General features: G+C 35.0%; 1 protein-coding gene across 2 annotated transcripts in view; it reads left to right on the top strand.

Annotated features, from left to right (window-relative positions):
- FGF12 (fibroblast growth factor 12) overlaps window positions 1-20728 on the top strand; it is a 356679-nt gene extending 335951 nt beyond the window's left edge. For both annotated transcript variants that reach the window (XM_059922086.1, XM_059922085.1), the window contains exons 4-5: window positions 3979-4177; window positions 20290-20728. In XM_059922086.1, the coding sequence (XP_059778069.1) occupies window positions 3979-4177; window positions 20290-20408 (318 nt within the window). In that variant the 3' untranslated portion in view covers window positions 20409-20728. The remainder of the gene's footprint in view (window positions 1-3978; window positions 4178-20289) is intronic.
- The last annotated feature ends 1252 nt before the right edge of the window (window positions 20729-21980 follow it).

Below are 21980 nucleotides of genomic sequence, written 5' to 3'. Positions count from 1 at the left end.
ATGTGATTGCCCAAGTCTTTGCCAAAGATTTTTAAAATGTATGTGTATATGTTGTTTTAGCTATAGTAGGAACAATCTATGTAGGATAAAGCTTAACTTATGGCATAGGGTCCTGGATGCTGGAGCAGATATAATCATCTATGACAAAAACACAGAATTAAATGTCTAGTTACATGATTGATTGTATTTTTCTTGCTATAAGAAAAAACTTAATGCATTGGAGTTCTTGTAAAAATTCTATAAGCTTACAACATGCTTTCATATCCAACCTCTTATTTTCCTTAAAATAACTTAATTTGCAGTTGAAAATATGAAATTCAAAGAAGTTTAACCACTTACCTAAAGTTACACAGCTAATATGTATGGATCCAGAAACAAAACCCTGATTTTCCTACTCCAAGTGGAGGACTCTTGATTTCTCATTACACAAATAGAGTGATAATAGCAAGTATATTGTAAATTCTTTGATGCCCAACTTTATATTGAAATTGTGAACATATTGTAAAGGTTGCACGTAGAATGATTGTCCAAGCTGGCTCAGTGTTCTTAAGGTTTTCCTCCCCATTTCTAGGAAGTTGGCTCTGCCCCACAGAAGTGCCTGCACTAAGCTTTTGCCATTTTTTTCCTCCTGAAATGTTTTTCCCTGGCCGGGTATTATCAATTGCCTAATTTCTGAATTCTGACTCTGCATAGTCCCTTTAAAATATCAAATGGGATATTTCACTTGGCTTTTTATATCTGATTATCACCTGGATACTATATCTGGGCTCCCCATTCACCAACTCAGAATTGCAAGGCTCAATCCTTACCTAATGCTATTCCTGGCTCACGCTCCTGGGACTTCAGTCCCTGCCCAATTTTCTGGACTTTCGCTCTTCTAGGAGCAGACTTTAAACAATTGTGAAACTAAATGGAAACCTAGGAGTTCACTATTTATTAAATAAAAATATTATTTTCATATGTATAAAAGACAGCATAGTAATTATACCTGGTGGGCATGGTTGTGATGATGGCTTGCCTCCAATCAACAGCTTGGTACCAAAAGAAGGCTTGGTTAAGTAGTAAGGAAGCATTGTGTGGCATTGGAAAAAGTACTGAACCAGCAGCCAGGGGCCAGGGTTCTAGCCCAGGGTCTGGATCTGCCTCTAATATACTATGACTCACAAAACAATTATTTAACTATCATGGGCTTCTGTTACTTTGTTAAATAAGGGCAGTAAGCAGCTTTCTATCTACAAATTTTCATATTTCTGTGAGGTATACTTATAAGTAAATAGGTATTACACGTATGATAAGATGTATTTATACACACAATTCCTTGCCCCATATATTTCTCCCACCTTCTATTATGAGGTCTGAAGTCTTATATGTAGAATTTATTCATTGAACTTTGAAGAGTCCCTTAGCATCTAGAGTTCATTAATATTGAGCTAGACCTAGAAACAAAAGCTTTGAGATTATTTGGATTAGTTTGTTTTAAAAAATATAGCTAATAAAATCTGTGCTAAATTTTTAGCTTTTTCTAGGTCTTTTTAACCTAATCCTAGAAGGAAACCAGAACTTTTAGATTATCTTATAAATTTAATCAGAATCACTTTGATTCCTATACTTGGCAATGGTTAAACTCTGTCCTAATAATATTGAGACAAGGTCATAGGAGAGCCCATTGTTCAGCACACAGGACCATAATTTAGGATTTTTGTGTTGCCAGACAAGGAATATGCAGTAGTTTCATTTTCCCCCTTACTTTCTCTAGTTACTTCATTTATCTGATTCTTCATTTTTTATTGAGAAATAATTCATATACCATAAAATTCATGTTTTTACACTATATGCTTCAATGGTTTTGTTCATATAGTTGTGCAATCTAATCCCAGGACACTTTCATCTCTCCAAATAAGCCATCACTTCCCATTTACCCATCTCCTCAGCCCTTGGCAGCCACTAATCTATGTTTTGTCTCTGGATTTGCCTATTCTGGATATTTCATATACATTGGATCATGCAACATGTGACCTTTTGTATCTGGCTGCTTCCACTTAGCATAATGTTTTTGAGGTTCATCTGTGTTGTCACATGAATCAGTACTCCATCCTTTTTAATAGCTAAATAATATCTCATTGTATGGATATATCACATTTGTTCATCCATTCATCCATTGATAGATGTTTGAATTGTTTCCACATTATGAATAATACTGCTATGAATATTTGTGTACAAGTTCACACGTGGAGATATATTTTCATTTCTCATATGTATGTACCTAGAAGTAGAATTGCTAGATCATATGGTAACTGTATGTTTAACCTTTTGTGGAATTGCCAAACTATGTCCCACAGCTGCTGCATTATTTACATTTTTACCAGCTAGGTATGAGGATTGTAGTTTCTCTAAACCCTTAGCAACACCTTTTATTGTCCATCTTTTTTGATAAGGTCATCATAGCAGATGTGAAATGGTACCACATAGTCAATTGTTTCTCTGGTTCTTAAGCCACTAAGTTTACTTAAAACTGAGAGTATTCTGTGACATCATATTTTTATTATCAATAAAATTATTATTATTGAAATATTATTATTATTACTATTATTATTATTTTAATGGGTGCAACCACCTTTCATTCTCCCGTCCCATATTTTTTTAGTCTCATTTTTTTTGGATCTATAACTTTTGAACCATTTAAAATCAACAGAGTCCTTTCGGCAGTGTCTTTATCCTTGAAGACCTTCATCCGTCCCCACAGATGCATCACCGTAGCTCCCTAGAAGTGAAGCCAGGGGATTAGTGTGCAAGAATCACCTCCAAGGACATGGTTTCAACAGCTTTAGTTCCACATATTCCTCAATAACTTAACCCCAGGTGTAACTGCATTAAATCACTGGGGCCTTTCATTGAAAGTGTTACAAGGAAGAGATTCTTCTAGCACTTAGTGAAGATGGCAATGACTATTGTGAATATGTTTGACATGTAGGATTCTTATTTACTTGTAGCTGACAAGATGCGATTACATTTGTTTTTCTTCTGCTTTTCTTTGAAGGGGAGGAATTTCTTCTTTCCATGAAACACATTTTGTTCATTTGACATGTTAGGATTTGATTTTATTATATTGATTATAAAATCTCATTGTAAGTCACTGAACAAGACTCAGGCAGAAAAGGTGAACTTGAGAGTCAGTGATTGTGAAGCAATAAATGTGAATTCTGGCATTGATGCAGTAATTTTGCTGTTGTTGTTTAACTTTGTATTAATCATATAACCTTTTGGTTGTCTCACTTATCAAATGGTGAAGGTGAGTTAGAGGACTTTTAAGGTTCCTTCTTGAACTAAAACTCTGATATGTTTCACTGGAGATCATACAGTATAGTAGTAAAATTTTTCTACTACTTTTTCCTGATATTTTTACCTGAAATTTTGATTACTAAGTAAAAAAAAAATGTTTCAAAGAAATTAACAGGAAAGTTACTGACGTTAAGCAAAGAGGTAGTATACTAGTGATTTTATGGAACAAGCTTTGAGTATTTCATAGATTTGTGAACATATAGGGTAGTCCCTTCAAAAATGTCTGCTGAGCCTGTGTGTGCTGTGATTGTGTTATATTTTGATTCCCACGGTTACATTTTACATGTTAAGGGCCACAAAAATGCATAATGGCTATTCTCTTAAATTTTCAAAACATTATACTGAGATCAGAGCTTGGACATGGGCACAGTCTTGAGTGATATTAACCAAAGAAATGATTCAAGTCTGACAGTTGTATTCTGTGGAGTAAGGTTGTTTAGAAGGGAAATCTCGTTTCTTGATTTCGTATGATAAATCTTTAAACCAAATGCTAATAGAAATTACATGCAAGTATTTCTCATTTTTTCTTAACAGAGGACCTATGTTTCAGGCTCATTGGATTTAAATATTTGCTGATTCATTATTAAATCCTTTCTCTCTTTTGTATCTTCCTTTTTTTTTTTTTTTTTTTTTCTGCAGGATGTTTTCACTCCAGAATGCAAATTTAAGGAATCTGTGTTTGAAAACTACTATGTGATCTATTCTTCCACACTGTACCGTCAGCAAGAATCAGGCCGAGCATGGTTTCTGGGACTCAATAAGGAAGGTCAAATTATGAAGGGGAACAGAGTGAAGAAAACCAAGCCCTCATCACATTTTGTACCAAAACCTATTGAAGGTACAAGACAAGCTTCTTTTCTTTAGACCCTGACCTGTGTGTTGATGCCAGTTCCGCTCCTTGACCTTTCACTCAGTAGATTGTTTGTCATGCAACAGATCAGAACAAAGATTCAGAAAACACAATAGTACCTCTTCCTATCAAAAAATAAAATTCCATTAAAAATACTTGACACTTAGAAAACACTGCTTGAATATAGAGGCTAGCAAGTTCTTGAAAGTGGAAAAATAGTGGTAGCGACCATTTGGAATGTAATTTCCTTTTTTATTGAACACAATAATTTAATTTCTCAGGATACACTCTTGAAAAAACCAATAATACTATTATAATGCTTTAAAGTTTTCACAAGTCTTTTAGAAATATGTTTATATCCTAATTGCTACATCTTTGTGAACAAATCTCATAATATAATGTATTAATTTTTATTTGTATTTTTTAAGGAAAGAAAATAATATTCTATTTACTGTGCTAATAAATATTACAGTTTTAAAATTTTATCCCTCTCAACTGAGCCTGTAACTTCTCCTCCCTTGATCAGTTAATATAGTGTTCATTTATTTCAATTGATCAATGGAATAAATAATTTTATGCTGAAGAAACCCATTTTTGGCAACTTGTTCCCTAAGCAGGATGAGAATCTCCCATTGAGGTGACCACATTTACTGTATTCAGTCAAGCTTTTTTTTTTTTTTTTTTTTTTCAGTCAAGCTTTTTAATACAGGCTAAGAAAGCAGCAGTGGAGTGGACATTTACCAACATAACACTCTTCTCTAAAAGTCACATTATAATCACTTAAGACATTAGTTCAGCTTCCTCGTCCAAAGAAATGAGAAAATTGAGGCAGTGCATTGCTATTCTGTGATTTAGCCAGGCTTACTGTCTCCTAAATATCTATAAGGTATGGTCAAGTCCACCAGTGTAGGGACACAGTGCCTGCTGCAGATTACCTATGACTGTAACAGTCAGCAAACATCTGTTAAATCAATACTATGTTCAAAGCACTGGGGGGGAAATGTGACATTCAAAGCTCCTAGTCTTTCTCAAGCATCCCCTCACACCCTGTGCTTTTAACCACACAAAACAGAACTTTCTTCTGTTCTGCATTTTTACTACTTGTAATACATTTTTACTATTTTGAGCTTTATGTAGGTTTTTTTTTTGCCCTTCTGTCCTCAAAATTTCCATTCATGTGTCTGGAGAATGCCTGTCAGTCCTTGTAAAGAATTAATTCAAGAGTTAGTACTTCTATGACGGCCTCCCTGACTTTCTTCAAGTAGAATTAAATATTCTGTCACCTTATTATTGTATCTTGTTCTCTCTTCTAGAAATTATCACATTGTATTAAATTCACCTATTTACCACTCTGTCTCTTCTTATCCATAATTAGATCACTTGTTAAATGACAGAATGTTTTATTTTTCTCATATCTCCTTGTATCTTGTACAATACATGACATATCATAGAGAGATATTCAATAATCATTGTCAACTGAATAAGTGAACAAGCGAATGAACAAATGAAGACATAGGTAAGTATAAAGACAAAGAAGAACTATATTCTCCAGGAAACTTTATAATATCCTTGGAGATATGAAGTATGTTTACTAATGGCAGTAGTATAATGTAAAAAGTGATGGACTAAATGTTGCCGGAAATGATATTGGGATTTATAGAAAGAGCCAGCACTTCCACCAAAAGGAAGATATTGGAAAGTTGATACTGAAACATACCTTCAGGGCTAGGTCAGGTTCAGAACATTTGAGATGAGAGGTGGGGATTAGGTAGACAAAAACACTCCAGGTGCAGAGTGAGTAAACTATTAAAACTATTGCACCATTTTTATTTGTGCATTTAAGTTGATTTTTTTGTTGTTGTAATAAAAGTAGTGCATGCTCATTAACAATGTTTGGAAAATTCAGGAGAGTATAAAGGAAAAGTAAAAAATCCATGTGTTTTGTTTATTCCTTTTATGAATAATGCATTTCATACTAAATCCCTCCCCCCCACCCGCAAAAAGAAGAAACACCTGTAACCTACCCTCCTGATCATGACTTCTGTCTGCATTTTGGCTAATCAAGCTTCTTCTTGGGTCTGTATGATCATGTACATATTTCTAAGAGAAATGTATACAATTACCGTGTTCCGAGTTTGAGAGCTGCCTTAATTCTTCATATTTGCTGCATTTCAGTACAAATGTGGGAAAAGAAAACCAGACATTCCCAGTTGTATATGTTAGAATTAGGTTTGGTTGTGTACAACACAAAACCCATGTTAAGAGCAGCTTAATCATACAAAGTTTTATTGTCTCACCAACCAAATCTAGAAACCTGCTGTCCAGGGCTGGTTCTGCGGCTCTGCAATTGTTAGCGACCTTGGCTATGTCCAGCTTTGAGTGCCACTCTCGTTTTGTTTTTGTTTTTCAAATAGCTCTGCCTTTTTCCCAGTCCTGATGGCGATATCATTTTGAATGTCAGGATTCCCAAAATTAAGCTCCGTCAGTGTGAGGACCTTTAAGTCATGCACAGGTTGCATGATAATAATAACCCACCAGCCCCTTTCCCTTCACCCTCCATCCTGTGTTTAGAACGTAGGTGGTGTTAATAAGGGGTTGCAAGGGCATCTATTCAGACAGATGGATGGACTTGATATTTAAACCCATTGCCACGTACATTGCACATCAAACTTTACTTACCCTCCCCTGGAATTTAAGACAACAGTGCAGGCTTCACCATTCCCAGTTTTGTCCTTTCAGAGCATTGTTCACACCACAGGTAAGTAACTCCCCCAGATTTAATTGTCTGGATGGTGACCTCCCCCTTTAACTTCAGATACATGAACCAAATACACTCTGACAAAGAACAAGAAACAATCTCTGCCTTTTCTCCTCCCTCCTCCTTCAAGGAGTTCATTGCTCAGCTCTTGCAAGTGGTTGGATATTCAGAATCGAGTTCCTTCCCCCTGAAAAGAATGTGTGCTCTTTCCAAGATTTAAGCTTCAAGAACTTAATCCTGGAGTGAGAAATACATTTCCAAAGTGAAATTAGTAAATATCAATTGCGAGCCATTGCTACAGAAATATTAAACTTGGACTAAAGGAACACTTAACCAGTTTCTACCAATTTATTTTCTAGTAGGAAGATAAGACTAACACAACATGCACATATACTCACACACCTTTAGGACAGTTACAGATTACCCTTTCTGTCTGTTAGAACTGTTGCTTTAAGCTAATAGAAACTAATTGAAGTCCCAGCAGTATATAATGTAGATCATTGGTTCCCAAACATCAGTATCAAAACCATCTGGAGTGGTTTTAAAAGCTACCAATTCTCAGATCAAATCTCCAAAGGATTCTGATTTTATCGTCCAAGTTATTTTGATGGCAACCAGGTTTGAGACTCAGTGTTCTAAACTGAATTTGGTGTTTCAACGCTCATTTTGATCCAGTCTGGCCATAGGCCATTATTTAAATGTATTCAAATTAGTATGATCTATATATTGGACTAAGGCTAATCTAATATAGAGTAAATTGTCACTCTGACACCATGGAATTAAATATATTAAACACATTAATATATTTAATTACCTTTCCTACTGCTATTAGGATGGTTGTACTTTAGTGCTGGGTTAAATTACTATACAGAGTTAGGGGAGATAATACCAACTATTATACCACATTGATCACTAAGAAAGAGTAACTTGATAGTAATCAATTAGTCAAGGATAAACAAATGTCTAATTCTTCTAATAAATATTTTACCAATGATTTGCTAAGTAATTTTGTGAAAATAATTTTTTACTTCAACCTGGCTAATCTCTGGAGATGCAGTTGATTATAAATTCCATCTATTTCACAGGAATAATATGAAGATTGGTGTTGTAAGAAAGTTGGATCTCTCAAATCTGTCAGATCAATGCAAAGAGCCTTTTTCATTTTCCCTTGGAAATTGGACATTGTGTTACTGTGTTATGTACTAGAGAAAGGCTGTGAGGCGTGGTATTGAATAAAGTATTAGAGACAATGAAAATTGAATTTGGAGGGAAAATAATAATCTCTTCAAAACCTATGTACTAAAACACCAAAGAAGTGAATAAATCACGAGTCTTGATTTTGTAAAACTCCTATCAGGAAGATACTAATGGCAAATTATTTTGATGTTTTTATTTCAGTTAACTTGAAAGAGAACTAGACGGTTTGTTTTCCAAAATCCTCTTTTGGACCCAACCATACTAAAAGACAAAAACAGAAAGATGGAGTAAAAACATACTTTTGATGCTCTTGAATGTTTCTATTACAGAAAAGATAATAGCAGCATCTCTCTCTCCACCTTTTGAGTTTGGGATCTCTGCCAGCCTGTGACACCTTCTTTCCCCAAACCAGTTAACTCATTCAAAGCACCTTTTTCCTGGCTTTGAATTTAGTCTCTAATAAAGCCCTCCTACCTCTCCCTGACATATTCTTCTTCTATATCTATCTCTTGCACACGAATACTGCTTCTGATCTCTTTCTAAATGAAGACATAGATCTTTTCGTTCACAATGTCTCTTAACTCTTTATAGTAAATATTTACGGCATACTGGGTGCATCCTTTTGACAATACATTGCATCTGAACCAGCACATAAGGTTCTGCTACAGTTCCAAAAGGGATTCTATGTGACATTAATTAAAGTGTGAAATTGCTTCCTGTTAATTTCCCACACCCTTCCATGATCTGCTATTAAGACAATTAAATTTCTTTAATGGTCCATTAACTAACAGAGCAATCTAACCTTTCCACTTGGAAATTACAGCAGGCCAAGGAAAATTTGATTAAGTTGGTAGTTATAAAAATATTAGTCATATTTCATTCTTCTTTGATGGAAACTGATAGAGCATGAAGTTTCTTTTTTTTGTTTTGTTTTGTTTTATTTTTTATTTTTATTTTTTTCAATTGACAAGGAAATTTAGTTATTTCTGAGATATACATTTTAAAGTAATAACTAGAATTATGACTTATAACATTATACCAGAACATATAAGATTTTTAGAAATTTCATGTAATGTCTGAAACATTTATATTGACATATGTCCATACAAATAACCCAAAGAAAGTTTAGTATTAGTTATTTTTGTTTGTTTGTTTGTTTGTTTTTATACTGCAGGTTCTTATTAGTCATCAATTTTATACACATCAGTATATGCATGTCAATCCCAATCGCCCAATTCATCACACCACCATCCCCACCCACTGCGGTTTTCCCCCCTTGGTGTCCATACGTTTGTTCTCTCCATCTGTGTCTCAACTAGCATGAAGGTTCTTTATAAAGTGTCATTTATGAGTTTTATTAGAAACTGTAGTTATCTTGCCTCCATTTGGAAAACAGAATCTGTCAGCAACAACTACAATTGCCCTCCACTCAAGTTTTCCAGCTCTCCATTCCAGAGTAATGTTGACACTTAAAGATTTACACCTAGTTCTTCCATAACTATCAGAATTTTCAATTTTTAAATGAGTTACAAGAATCCAGCAGTAATATAAAAGTAATCATTAGTAGCAGTTGTACTACTTTACATTTGGATGATTTGTTGTTATTTTCAACATTCTTCCTTAACAGGAGTATCATTTGATAGTCACTGACATTTGGAAGGATGCAGATTAAAATTTCCAATTTTAAACATGAGGAAACTGAGTTTAAGAGAGGTTACATAACTCACCCAGGTCCATTCAGCTAGAAAGAAGCAAAACTAAGACAAGAACTGTTACCGTTACCAAATACTGCTAGAGCGTCCAGCAAGCTGGTGAATGAGAATGACCATTGGGATTGGAACATACGTTCAATAGTGACTTGACAGGAGTGATTTCAGTGAGGTAGTGGGGACTAAGTCTAATTGGAGTAGATTCAAGTTATAACAGGAGGTAAAGAAAAGAAGAAAGTAATATTAAATGACACTTCTGAGGAGTCCTGTTATAAAAGGGAGGTAGAGAAATGGGGCACAAGGTGGAGAGAAACGTGGTGGTTGCATGTGAGGTTTATTTGTTTAAAACTGTTACAACGTATTCATAGACTGATGGGAGAGAAGTGAAACTTGGTATTATAGGAGAGAGGGTCACTGAATAACACTGACCAGCGGGGATGGGATCAAGGACACACATGTCAAGGGGAGGGCTAGATTTAAATAGAAACAGGAAGAGTTCAAGCATTTTAACAAGCAGGGAGCCAGAACATGTATGAGCAGATGTGTGAGGCTTGGTAACTTTTGTGGTGGAAATATGAAAACTTTCTCTTCTGCATTTCTTTTCTAAGGGAAATACAAAGCATGGTAGTTTATTGATGAAAAGGAAGGAAGGGAGGGAAGAAAGGAGGGAAGGATAAAGGGAGAGGGAGAAAAAGAGAAGAAAAGACAAGAAGAGAAAAGAAAAGAAGGCAAGCCTATTACCTGAGTCTGAGGAGGGTCTGAGGCAGTTTTCAAAGTTTGAGGAGGGAGGAGAAGTATGGAATAGTCACTTGGGAAGAATGAGAGAGGAAATTGGGTATAAAAATGTAGTAGGACTCTACAAAGTGCTGAGCACCCCAGAGGTTTGGGGTCAAGACTTTGACTGAGGCCAAGCAATTAAGTGTTGTTTTTCTCCAAACTCTTTAAACTATTTGACTATAACCTTAGGGCAGGAGCCCTGCAGCTAATCACACATGAATTTGAATGCAGATTTTGCCTGTGTCAGTGCACTACTTTGAACAAACTACCCTTTTTGCTCTTCAGTTTCCTTAACTGTGAAAGAGGTCAATTAAAGTATCCACCTTTTAGGGTCATTTAAAATAAACTTACTGTATATAAAGTGCAGATGTTTAGTAAGTGCTCAGTTAATATTAGCTATGATTAAGAGGACAGTGGCTACTTAGAAGGAGAATACCCCGGGATGGTACCTGAAACCTGCTTTATTATTGTTGTTTGATTTATAAATAACAGCAACCCCTAAGATGTCACTTTTTCATACTTTTAAGAAAGGCATTATTTTCATTTAAGTTTTCCAAGAGAAATTTATGATAACTAACATAAAACTGATTGTTGAACATTAAAAGTTGCAAACAGGGAATCTGAGTTATTATAATGGCAAGGGATGCCTGCCTATTCTGATAACTGCATTTGCAGCAGAGGTACCAGTGAAAGAATATAATAGAAAAATATTAAGTGGAAAGCCTGCCCTGGAAAGACCCATAACTAATCTTACCAAGAGAAGATGGATTTATTTTTAATAAGACTTCAAAGCCCAGTGATATGTATTTGGTCCTTTTCTTTTCTAATGGCACAATCTTACATTTAAAAGTAAAGCAAAAAATAAGTTGAGCAAATACCATATATTATTACAAGGTTGGTAGCTTATGGTCTTGTTATGACCAAGTGTAGCATTTTATTTGATAACAGGATTGCAGGGCTTTCTACAGAAAAATGGACCACTGCATCTCAGGCAGCTGTGAAAATGACAGCCTTCACTATGCCAAGTCACTAAGTGACTAGGGTCCATCATACGAGTGTGTTCCGTTCACATTAAAGGGGTGAACTGGGGATTCCTAGCAGATGCTATGTCTTAAGGTAATACATAACGTTGGCTATGTTATTAGAAATCCGCGCTTGTCCTTGTGTCTGCAAATGAGGAAGAATATTCTCTCATGAAATCTCTGCCTCATTCTTATTCTGAAAGCTGGGATAAATCCCTCTGCTTCAATATACTATAAATCAAGAAAAGTCAAAACATGAATAAAAAGAAACATTCAGAAGAAAAAGAAGAGAAGGAAGAAGAGGAGGAGAGGGGGAGGGGGAAGAAGAGGAAGAAATTGAAACATATATCAGAATAGAGGAAAAATAGAAAACTGATTTGAAGAAAGAGATCTAAAGAGCCATACCGCAATACTTCCCTTTTCAGAGCATTATCTCCTTTTTACCATTTATCCAAAACTATTATGATACCACATATGTTAGAAGAAGAAGAATATTTATCTCAAAAACATTCTGTGGGCTGAAAAAAAGAGCAAGTATATTTTTTCATACTTTAAAGAGGAAAGAGGGCAAAAAATATGACCAGGACAATCCAGAAGAGCCAAATGAAAGAGATGTAACGTTGTGAATCACGCAAGTATTGCATTATCAGGACACTGAACATTCTTGAAATTTGGATATTGAAACTTTGTTGGAAAGATAGTATAAAATTAAAGCAGAAAGAAACACAGTTAGAAACTAGTTCCATACCAACAGCCGGCCGTTAAATCATGCCCACTGAAAATAAAGCCTGTATCACAAGTGGAGCCCACAAGGTCCTGAATGAGAAATAGGTAGTTATATCCCAAGTTCCCCTCACTGGATTGGTTTCCAGTTGTTAAATCTGCAGTGGCACTGAATCTGAGTTTCTGTGAAACAGGTCTGGGGAGCTGGGAGGACAAGAACGAGAGGGAGTTGGAGTTTTTGTTTGTTTTTTCACTTTATTCTCAATTTGGAAATTACTCGTCATCAAAATAACTAGAATATCAAATTTTGCTCTCATAGCTATAGTGCTCCAGAATGCATAAAACAGAGCACTTGGGAAGAAAATATTCAAGGATTTTTTAAAACTTCTAAAGCATTGACTAAAAACTCTATTTTCTAATGAAATAATAGCTTATAGTAAAAGAAAGTGATAGAAAAGCCCCTTCTTAAGTACCATTTTAGTCCTTTGAACTACTGCAAACCAAGAGACTAGGGTTCTTTGCAATTACTAATAAGGAACTTATTAATGGGAAGAAAAAAAACTTAATCTTGTATGGGATAGTAATAATTTGAGAAGCACAATTTAGGAGCTGTAGAATTTATATAATTGTTGAAGATCAGAACCTCGACAGTTTCCTGGAAATGTTTCTTAAAGGTTTCTCAGAATTGCTTAGTAGTATATGATTGGAAATTAATACCAGAACTCCAAATTCTAGTACTGGTAGCTGTAAAAATATTGCAATTAATTTTTACTGTACAGTATACAGGAGTCTCATATGTGGGATTAGTAATTCTTGATTTATCATTTGTTGTTTGTTTAGTCGTCTTAAGTGCTAAGCTAAATTACGCTTCCCCCAAAACAAAAGGATAACCATTCTCAACATGTTAGTTAGCTTAACAAAGAGAGCCCCACTTTTCAATTGCAGTCAGAGTCATGGTATTTGAAATGTGTTAGATGTTGAGAAGAGTCATCCCTCAGTATTTGCAGGGGATTCGTTCCAGGAATCCCTGTGGATACTAAAATCTGCAGATGCTCAAGTCCCTTATATAAAATGGCATAGTATTTGCATATAACCTACACATCCTCCTGTATACTTTAAATCATCTCTAAATTATTTATAATACCTAATACAATGTAAATGCTATGTAAATAGTTGCCAGAGCAGGGCAAATTCAAGTTTTGCTTTTTGGAACTTTCTGGAATTTTTTAATTGAATATTTTCCAATCTGCAGTTGGTTGACTCTGAGGATGTAGAACGCACAGATACAGAAAGCCAACTGTATAGGAGATAAGCAGCTGGTCTCAAACATCATGGCACCCAGCTAGGTTTGTTCCTAAGAAATTAAGACGGTGTTTGCAAGGCATCAGAACAACTCATAAAAATTTGAAACGCTGCCAACCATTTCTTATGTAATCTATGCAGTAAGATTCAGTTTGATTTTTCTTGACTACCCTGACTGGCTGTATGAATGTCATGTAAACATATTTAGACATTTTTCTAGATAAAGAGATTGAATAAATAGATTTTTCCCTATATACTCATATACTTGATGGACATATTATTAACTGTTCATTCACTAACAAATCAAGGCTGATATGTATCAGGATCATGGCTTAAATCCTCTGGCCTGGATTCAGGAGGTCTGATTCAAGCTGGCCCTGTCACTCTCATCCCTCGCCACCTCTCGGTTTTACCCCATCCTTCAACTGGTCACTGTTTCTCTTATACAACCTGCGCTTCATCCCTTCATTCGTATTTAGTAGCTCATCCATTTCTCTAAATCCTCTGCATCCTTCAAGGCTAAATCAACATCAAAGAACTATTTTATATACTCATTTCCATTAAACTCTGCTATGGCCCTTTCTACCCTGTGATTTGTGTGAATGCCTGTGCTCTCTTTCTTAGCCTTGAGCACCCTGAGGGCAGGAATCAAGAGAGCATTTCTTGCAATCGCTGCAGAATCTAGCAGAGCGCCTTGTACAAAGTAATTTGTACCTGTTCATAAAATAAATGAACAAATTAATGGTGAAACAAATTCATCTCTGGATATTAGTCAGCAAAAGAGTAACTGGAATTTGAGGAGAGAAAGAAATGAAAAGACAGTAATAGAATCAAAATGATACAATATTTTTAATAGTTAAGCCAAGTTAAAAGGGCCAATAAATGTTTTGTGAACCAGTTCATTCCATCAAAGAAATCTAAGATACTCTGTCTCTCCTAAGTTTGCCTATGGAGGTCAGGTCCAATCAGTTCAGGAAGTTTCCTCAACTCCCCTCCCCATCATATAGTAATTCATAGCTTTGACTCTAATCAAGACACTTCTTTTCCAGAGAACAGCAAACTTCTAAGACAGCACTGTGTAATAGAAATATAATACAAGCTACATATGTAATTTAAACTTTTCTGGTAATCATATTTAAAAAATAAAAACAAACATATGAAATAAATTTTAATAATGTATTCAACCCAGTATATTCAAAATGTCATTTCAATATGTAATCAATATGAAGCATTATTACTGAGATATTTAATTTTTGTGTGATCTTTAAAATTCAGTACTTATTTTATACTTGTAGCACATCTGAATTAGGACTAACCACATTTTAAGTGCTCAATGATCACATATGGCAAAATGGATACTGTATTAGGTAGCACAGTCCTAGGATGTTCTCATCAGATTTTCCTATCCTCTCACCAACCCTGTACCCTCAGTATATCTCAATTCTCTCTTTTGCAGTACAGTCCTAAGACTAATATTGTTGACTATTGGGGAATTTTTGGCTCTTCCCATGAAAATAGGACATCTCTGGCTTTAATAATCACTTCTTTGTTTACAGCTTACACTCAGGGTGTTTGTTTCTGTGTGTGTGATTTTTAAAAAATTATGTATAATTGTTAATTATGTTGTATAAAATATACACAACATAAAATCTACCATTTTAACCAATTTAACAGTACATTTCTCAGTCCATCCACATCTCTACAAAGGACCCAATTTTGTTCCTATTTATGGCTGAGTAATATTCCATTGTATATATGTACCACATCTTCTTTATCCATTCATCTGTTGATGGACATATAGGTTGTTTCCATGTCCTGGCTATTGTAAATAATGCTGCAATGATGGACCTAGAGTCTGTCATACAGAGTGAAGTAAGTCAGAAAGAGGAAAACAAATATTTATATTAAGACATATATGTGGAATCTAGAAAAATGGTACAAGTGAACCTATTTGCAGGGCAGGAATAGAGACGCAAGCATAGAGAACGTATGTGTGGACACAGTAGGGGAAGGGGAGAGTGGGATAAATTGGGAGATTAGGTTTGACATTAATACACTACTGTGTGTAAAATAGATAGCTAGTGGGAACCTGCGGTAGAGCACAGGGAGCTCAGCTCCGTCCTCTGTGATGACCTAGATGGGTGGGATGAGGGGGAGGTCCAAAAGGAAGAGGATATATGTATACTTATAGCTGATTCACTTCATTGTACAGCAGAAACTAACACAACGTTGTAAAGCAATTATACTCCAATAAAAAAATAAAGAACTGCGATCTAAAAAACAGAAATTCTTGGGAATGTAGACAAAAGGGCAGAGGAGATAGAAAATATCACAGAGTTCAAGACATACAGAAGAAGGAGTGAGAAGATATAATACTTACCTAATTGGAATCCCAAAGGGAGAAACAATTATACTCCAATTTAAAAAAAAAAAAAGTACATTTCAGTGCCATTAAGTACATTCCTGTGTTGTGCAGCCATCACCACCATCCTTCCCCAAAACTTTTACATCTTCCCCAACTGAAACGCTGCACCCATTAAGTATTTACTCCCATCCTCCCTTCCCTCAGTGTCCCGCAACCACCATTCTACTTTCTGTCTGTATTATTGACTACTCTAGGTATCTCACATAAATGGAATCATAAAATATTTGTCCTTTTGTGCCTAGCTTATTTCACAAAGCCTTAGTTCCTCAAGGTTCATCCATGCTTGTGTCAGGACTTTCTTCTTTTTTAAGGTTGAACAATATTTCGTTGTATGTATATAACACATTTTGTGTATCTGTTCATTTGTTCAACCAACCAAGTGTACTTCCACCTTTTGGCTATTGTAAGTAATGCTGCCTTGAACACGGGTGTACAAATACCTGTTCACGTCCCTGCTTTTATTTCTCTTGGGTGTATATCCAGAGGTGGATTTTCTGGATCATATGGTAATTCTATGCTTGATTTTTTGAGGAGCTCACCATATTGTTTTTCACGGTGGCTGTCCATTTTAAATTCCTGCCAGCAATGTACAGTGGTTCCAGTTTCTCCACCTACTTGCCAACACTTGTTATTTAATTATTTATTTTTATAATAGGCATCCCGAATTTGTTTTCATTACCATTTTTGGATGACATTAGTAATATTTGGTAGAGGTGAAGCCAACTTGGATCTACATTAATATACAGAAATAACTTAAACGTTGGTATATGACAGTCATCTATACCATTTATTTGATGAATTGTTTTTCTGCTTTTATTAAAAACTTTTGACTGGGACCTCGAAATCCTATACTCCCATCTGGCTCTGCTACTACTCATCATCTGACTTAAGGGAAGTTGCTTAGTTTCTTTTATGTTTAAAAAATGGGGATAAGAATTTCTCACCTACTTTATTCACCTGGTTATTGTAATTATCAAATGAGTTGGTCAGTTTACAATGGCTTTGAATTTCCATTTGGGCAGGTTTGGGCACTCCCCAGCAGCATCCAGGAAAATCTTCACAATCAAATGCCAGCGCGGGTTCTATGCTACAATCTAGTCTCTCTGGGATCATTCAGTGCCTGGGAAGAAGTCCAAGCCCCAGTTAGGGTTAAATGTAAAATTCTGTCTGTTGGTACAATTCATTAAAAGACAATTTGCCTATAAAAAATAAATAAATAAAATGGCTTTGAAAATTCTGAAATAGATTTATTGATGGGATTAAAGGTTTATTTAAGAGGTTATGATCGTGGTTATTGTGTACATCACAGTGATTTGGGTTTACGTTTTGAGCTTATAATGCACTTTATAGAACACTTATGCCTTCTTGTTTTCTTCTTGTATGTTGTGTCATCATTTTATTATGTACCATTCAGACAGAATAGCACAGTTATGGAGTGTTAATACAACTATCAAAGGAGGTTACACTCCTGAAGAGAAGTGTTTTGTCCTTTCTTTCTTTGCTTTCTAATTGGATCATGGTCTCTTAATTACATTTTAATTCTAAAACTTGATTGAGTTTCATACCCCTTGATTTGTCAGCTTCTTAAGTTAGGTAGTATTACTGGCATCTGAGAGTCTGTAAATAACAATGAAAATTAAAGCCCAAGAAATTAAATTGAATCTATTGGTTTAATTACTCTTAATTTTCCAGCTATGATATATAATAAGATATATTTTTCAAAACCTGGAATTTTATTACTCCATTTAATGGAAATATTGGAAAATTAGTGATTGAGTTGTCCTAGAAGAAGAGCAAGTTGCACATTTTGCTATGACACTAGTGAGTTTTGTTCTTTTTGAAATACTGAAAAATTTTAGATGCCAGTTTGGAAAACTCTACAGGGACTTGATACTAGGATGGTCAGCAGGGTTAAGTTATTAGAAAAGCTATCTACAATGATAATTATAATGGCAACATTTTGTGTTGTCATAGCTTAAGTATTTTATGTGTAAGTGAGAAATAGCCCAAAAAAAAAAGATAAAAGTTAAAAACAAATGTCTTGAGTAGACTCTATGATACAAGGAAACAAAAAAGAAATTGCAACTGTAAGAAATTCAGATACAAAAACTATAAACTATATTATTTAATGGAAATTAAAGAGTAATATTCTTCAAGTGCCTGTAAGTTGAAGTTTAAGAAATTCGCGTGTCAAAATCTATTGTGTGTATTTTTAAATATTTTTTTTCATTCTTTGAGACTGATTTAGCAGTCGGTAGTCAGGTCTGGGGATTTTCACAGCTGATTAGATGACAGAGTAGGGAAAAACTGCTTTATGGCATCATATGAATAACTTTCCAACTGAATCACTTCATTACTTCTGAGTTCCCCTGTGCACTAACCAGTTATAAATACATGGCTATATTTTGCACATATAAACATATTTTTTAATTTGGGGGATTTTAATACTTGTGTATAACAGAAATATAGGTAACAGACATTAGGCATGAGGAATTTCAAGATTTCAATAGAATCTTAAGGATCTTCTGTCTTTTGTAAAAGAAAGGTAGAAGCTTGAATTACCTACTGGCACCATCTGAAAATTACAGGATCAATTCTTTCTAGTTTCCTCTGTATACTTTGCTAGTGAGGCCAAAGGCAGTTAGTCCTTTGAGGATATTGGAGGGACCATTCAGTGCAATAACTGAAATATTTTAAAATCTCATTTAAAAATATATATGTATAATAATTGTGCACAATGTACTTAACAAACATGCTTTATATATATATTTTGTACTGGCCACAGTGTGGTTAAGGTTTTGCCAGCATCAGCATCACCTGGGCACTTACTAAAAATGCAGAACCTCAAGCCCACTATAGACCTTCTGAATCAGAGTCTTCATTTTAACAATACCCCTAGGTGATTGAGATGCACATGGACATTTAAGAAGCCCTACTACTGAGATGTTGGAAGAGACCTATCTCTTCATCACTGAACTAGTCTGAGGAGAAGCTTACTTGTATCTTAACTCTCTTAATCTAGTTTTGTATTTAGAATATACCTTCAACCACAACAATTTATCAGTATGTTCTCTGAAATCTTTTATTCAAAATGTTCATGAAGAGATCAGCTCATTCATTCTTCTTATACATCTTTGGATGCTTACTGTGTGTCCATTAGACAGAGCTAGAAAGTGGCTAAGGATGTAGACCAGGCAGTGTGGCTCCCAGATTGGTGCTCTTAACCACCACGCGACATCTATTTATTCATGGCCATGCTCGGGTCTCCAGTTCCAGGGCAAAGCCCATCGGCGGAAGCAATTTGATTGGAAATAACATTCAGATTACCAAGGTATTGTAGTGATTGTTCAATAGATGGGAGTACGCAACTGTTTGTTCCTAAGTCAAGGATAAAAATACCTCCTGATATTTAAGTAAATATTTCATATGCTCATATACAGTCACATTTGTCTCACAACAGTAAAATGAATCTGTTTTAATGGACTCAATATGCTAATAGATCCTATCTTATCTTTGTGAATTGAAAAACATTTTTCTTTCTATGCAATAAGCTAGAAAGAGCCACGATAATTCACAGATGACTGAGCTTTAGAGCCAGACAAAACAATAGAGATAAAAGGAAGTGTTTATATAGATGTGAACTGAAATCTCACGGTTGCGTAATCACATTTCCTATTGATGAATAACTATCGATGAATACCCTGAAAGTTGGCAATAAATATTTCAATTTGATAAAACAATGTCATATTTCTCGCAGTAGGGTAAAGATTAGGATCATGTAAATAAGAATTTTTTCCCTACCCGAACAAGATTGCAGGCTAAAGGCTAAAAAACAAAATATCTCTTTCTACCCTTTAAATGTTATACTCCCAATGTCTCCTCTAACTCTAGATGAAAATCCTATTATATAGGTTAGTAGACAGTAAAAACTTAAGCCTTATCTATACAGGAACAGAAACTACACATGTGTCTGCCGTTTGGGAAGACTTAAAAGGTTGTGACTGATAGAACTAGAAGAGAATTATGTGTATCCATTAAATGTTTTAAGTTAAAACTCGTTTTCACAATAGGAGGAAGAGCTAGTGATGAGAGTGAACAATATTATAAAGTCAAAATTGAGCTGTTTATTGAGGCCAAATTTATGTCCACTATTGTAACGAGTAATTAATGTGATTTTTGCCTTCCAGTGTGTATGTACAGAGAGCCATCGCTACATGAGATTGGAGAAAAACAGGGGCGTTCGAGGAAAAGTTCCGGAACACCAACCATGAATGGAGGCAAAGTTGTGAATCAAGATTCAACATAGCTGAGAACTCTCCCCTTCATCCCTCTCTCATCCCTTCCTTTCCTCCTCTTGCCCGTTACCCATTTCCTTCCAATAAATCCACCCAAGGAGAGGAAAATAAAATGGCAACCCAAGACCCAGTGGCTAAGATTCTGCACTCAAAATCTTCCTTTGTGTAGGATAAGAAAATCGAATCAAAGCTTGTCTGTTGCAATGTGGTAGAAAAATGCACATGCACAAAGATTAGCACACCTAAAAGCAGAGGAAAAAATAAATCAAGACTCCACAAGCATTAAAATAAACTGTGTTGTTATTAATAGAGGGCTAATTGTAATGAAGACATAACTATCATAAAGATGAAATAAAATTATTACCTTAAAGAAAAGGGTTTTGGAAAATTGAACTTACAAATCGATGTAATACCCTAAATACCTTAAACTCTGGATAATTCTCTGGTGTGTGTTTTGTTTTGAATTTGTATTTTCTTTGGACATCTGGAATTGACACATTATTACATTCTGTTTCCAGGATATTTTTACCATGATATTGAACATGTATGAATTATAGATTCTTCTATTGCCTATAAGCTATATAGCCAGAAATCATTTAACATCAAGAAAAGTTTAAAATTTTATTCTTGAAATCGATATTTAAGATTGTTTCATGAAAGGTTAGCCTTATGTTGAATTTAATGCTATTAGCTGATTTCATTCCTTCCTAAAAAGAGTTTCAGATTCTACTAGGACAATATCATATTTTTTTCAAAGGTATTAATTCAGGGGCTCATTTTTTTTCTTTAGCCATTTAGAAAAAATTTCATGTTTTAAGGCTGATGTAACTTTTAGGAATTCTTTGTCATTGCCATGCCCAGGCAGTGATAAATAAGTTATGTGCTCATACCATTTTGGTCTGATTTTTTACTTTGTGGACACCTTTGAGGGTATAGGTGCATGTCTAGCTGTCTTAGAGAGTTTTATACCATCTCTTGCAGCAGGAAAGAAGGAAGAGGGGTTTTACATAAGGAAATAAATCCTAAGAAATTGGTGAAAGCAAATTGTATTTGTCTTTGTACCTTACCAGAGTTTTCTGTATGTAGCATTTTCCAAACTTCACCAAGGAATTGGGAGGTATGGCTGTGAAATTCCTAACTTACTATCTTATGAAGCCAGTGAATCATTTGTTACTATATATCCTCATTTATAAATCTAGTTGAAAATCAGTCTGTCTCCTAGAACATAGAAGGAAACTTGTAATGCGCTGAATTTTCAAGGGACATAGAGGAAATAATACGGAATTAACAGCCATGGCTCCAACAGACAGGGTTGTGTGAGCGGCTTAAAGTAGTCCCCCGCCCCCCCCCCCAAAAAAAACAACACCTCGGTGTAAGACTAGGCAAATACATATTTAGGAATACTAAAGTGTTAGAAAAATGTTAGGGAAGAATTGAATGTTATACAATTGCCTTGGAAAAAAATAGATCTACTTAGTCCTACAAATCAGGAATGGTGTAGAGACATCCAAATCAAAACAAAACTAAAGAGAATGTTAAAAAATATATGCAAATTTATGGATATTATCAATGAGAAGACTTAG

The sequence above is a fragment of the Balaenoptera ricei genome, chromosome 4, assembly GCF_028023285.1.
Source record: "Balaenoptera ricei isolate mBalRic1 chromosome 4, mBalRic1.hap2, whole genome shotgun sequence".
Taxonomy (NCBI): domain Eukaryota; kingdom Metazoa; phylum Chordata; class Mammalia; order Artiodactyla; family Balaenopteridae; genus Balaenoptera; species Balaenoptera ricei.
This window is presented reverse-complemented; position numbering and strand designations above follow the sequence as displayed.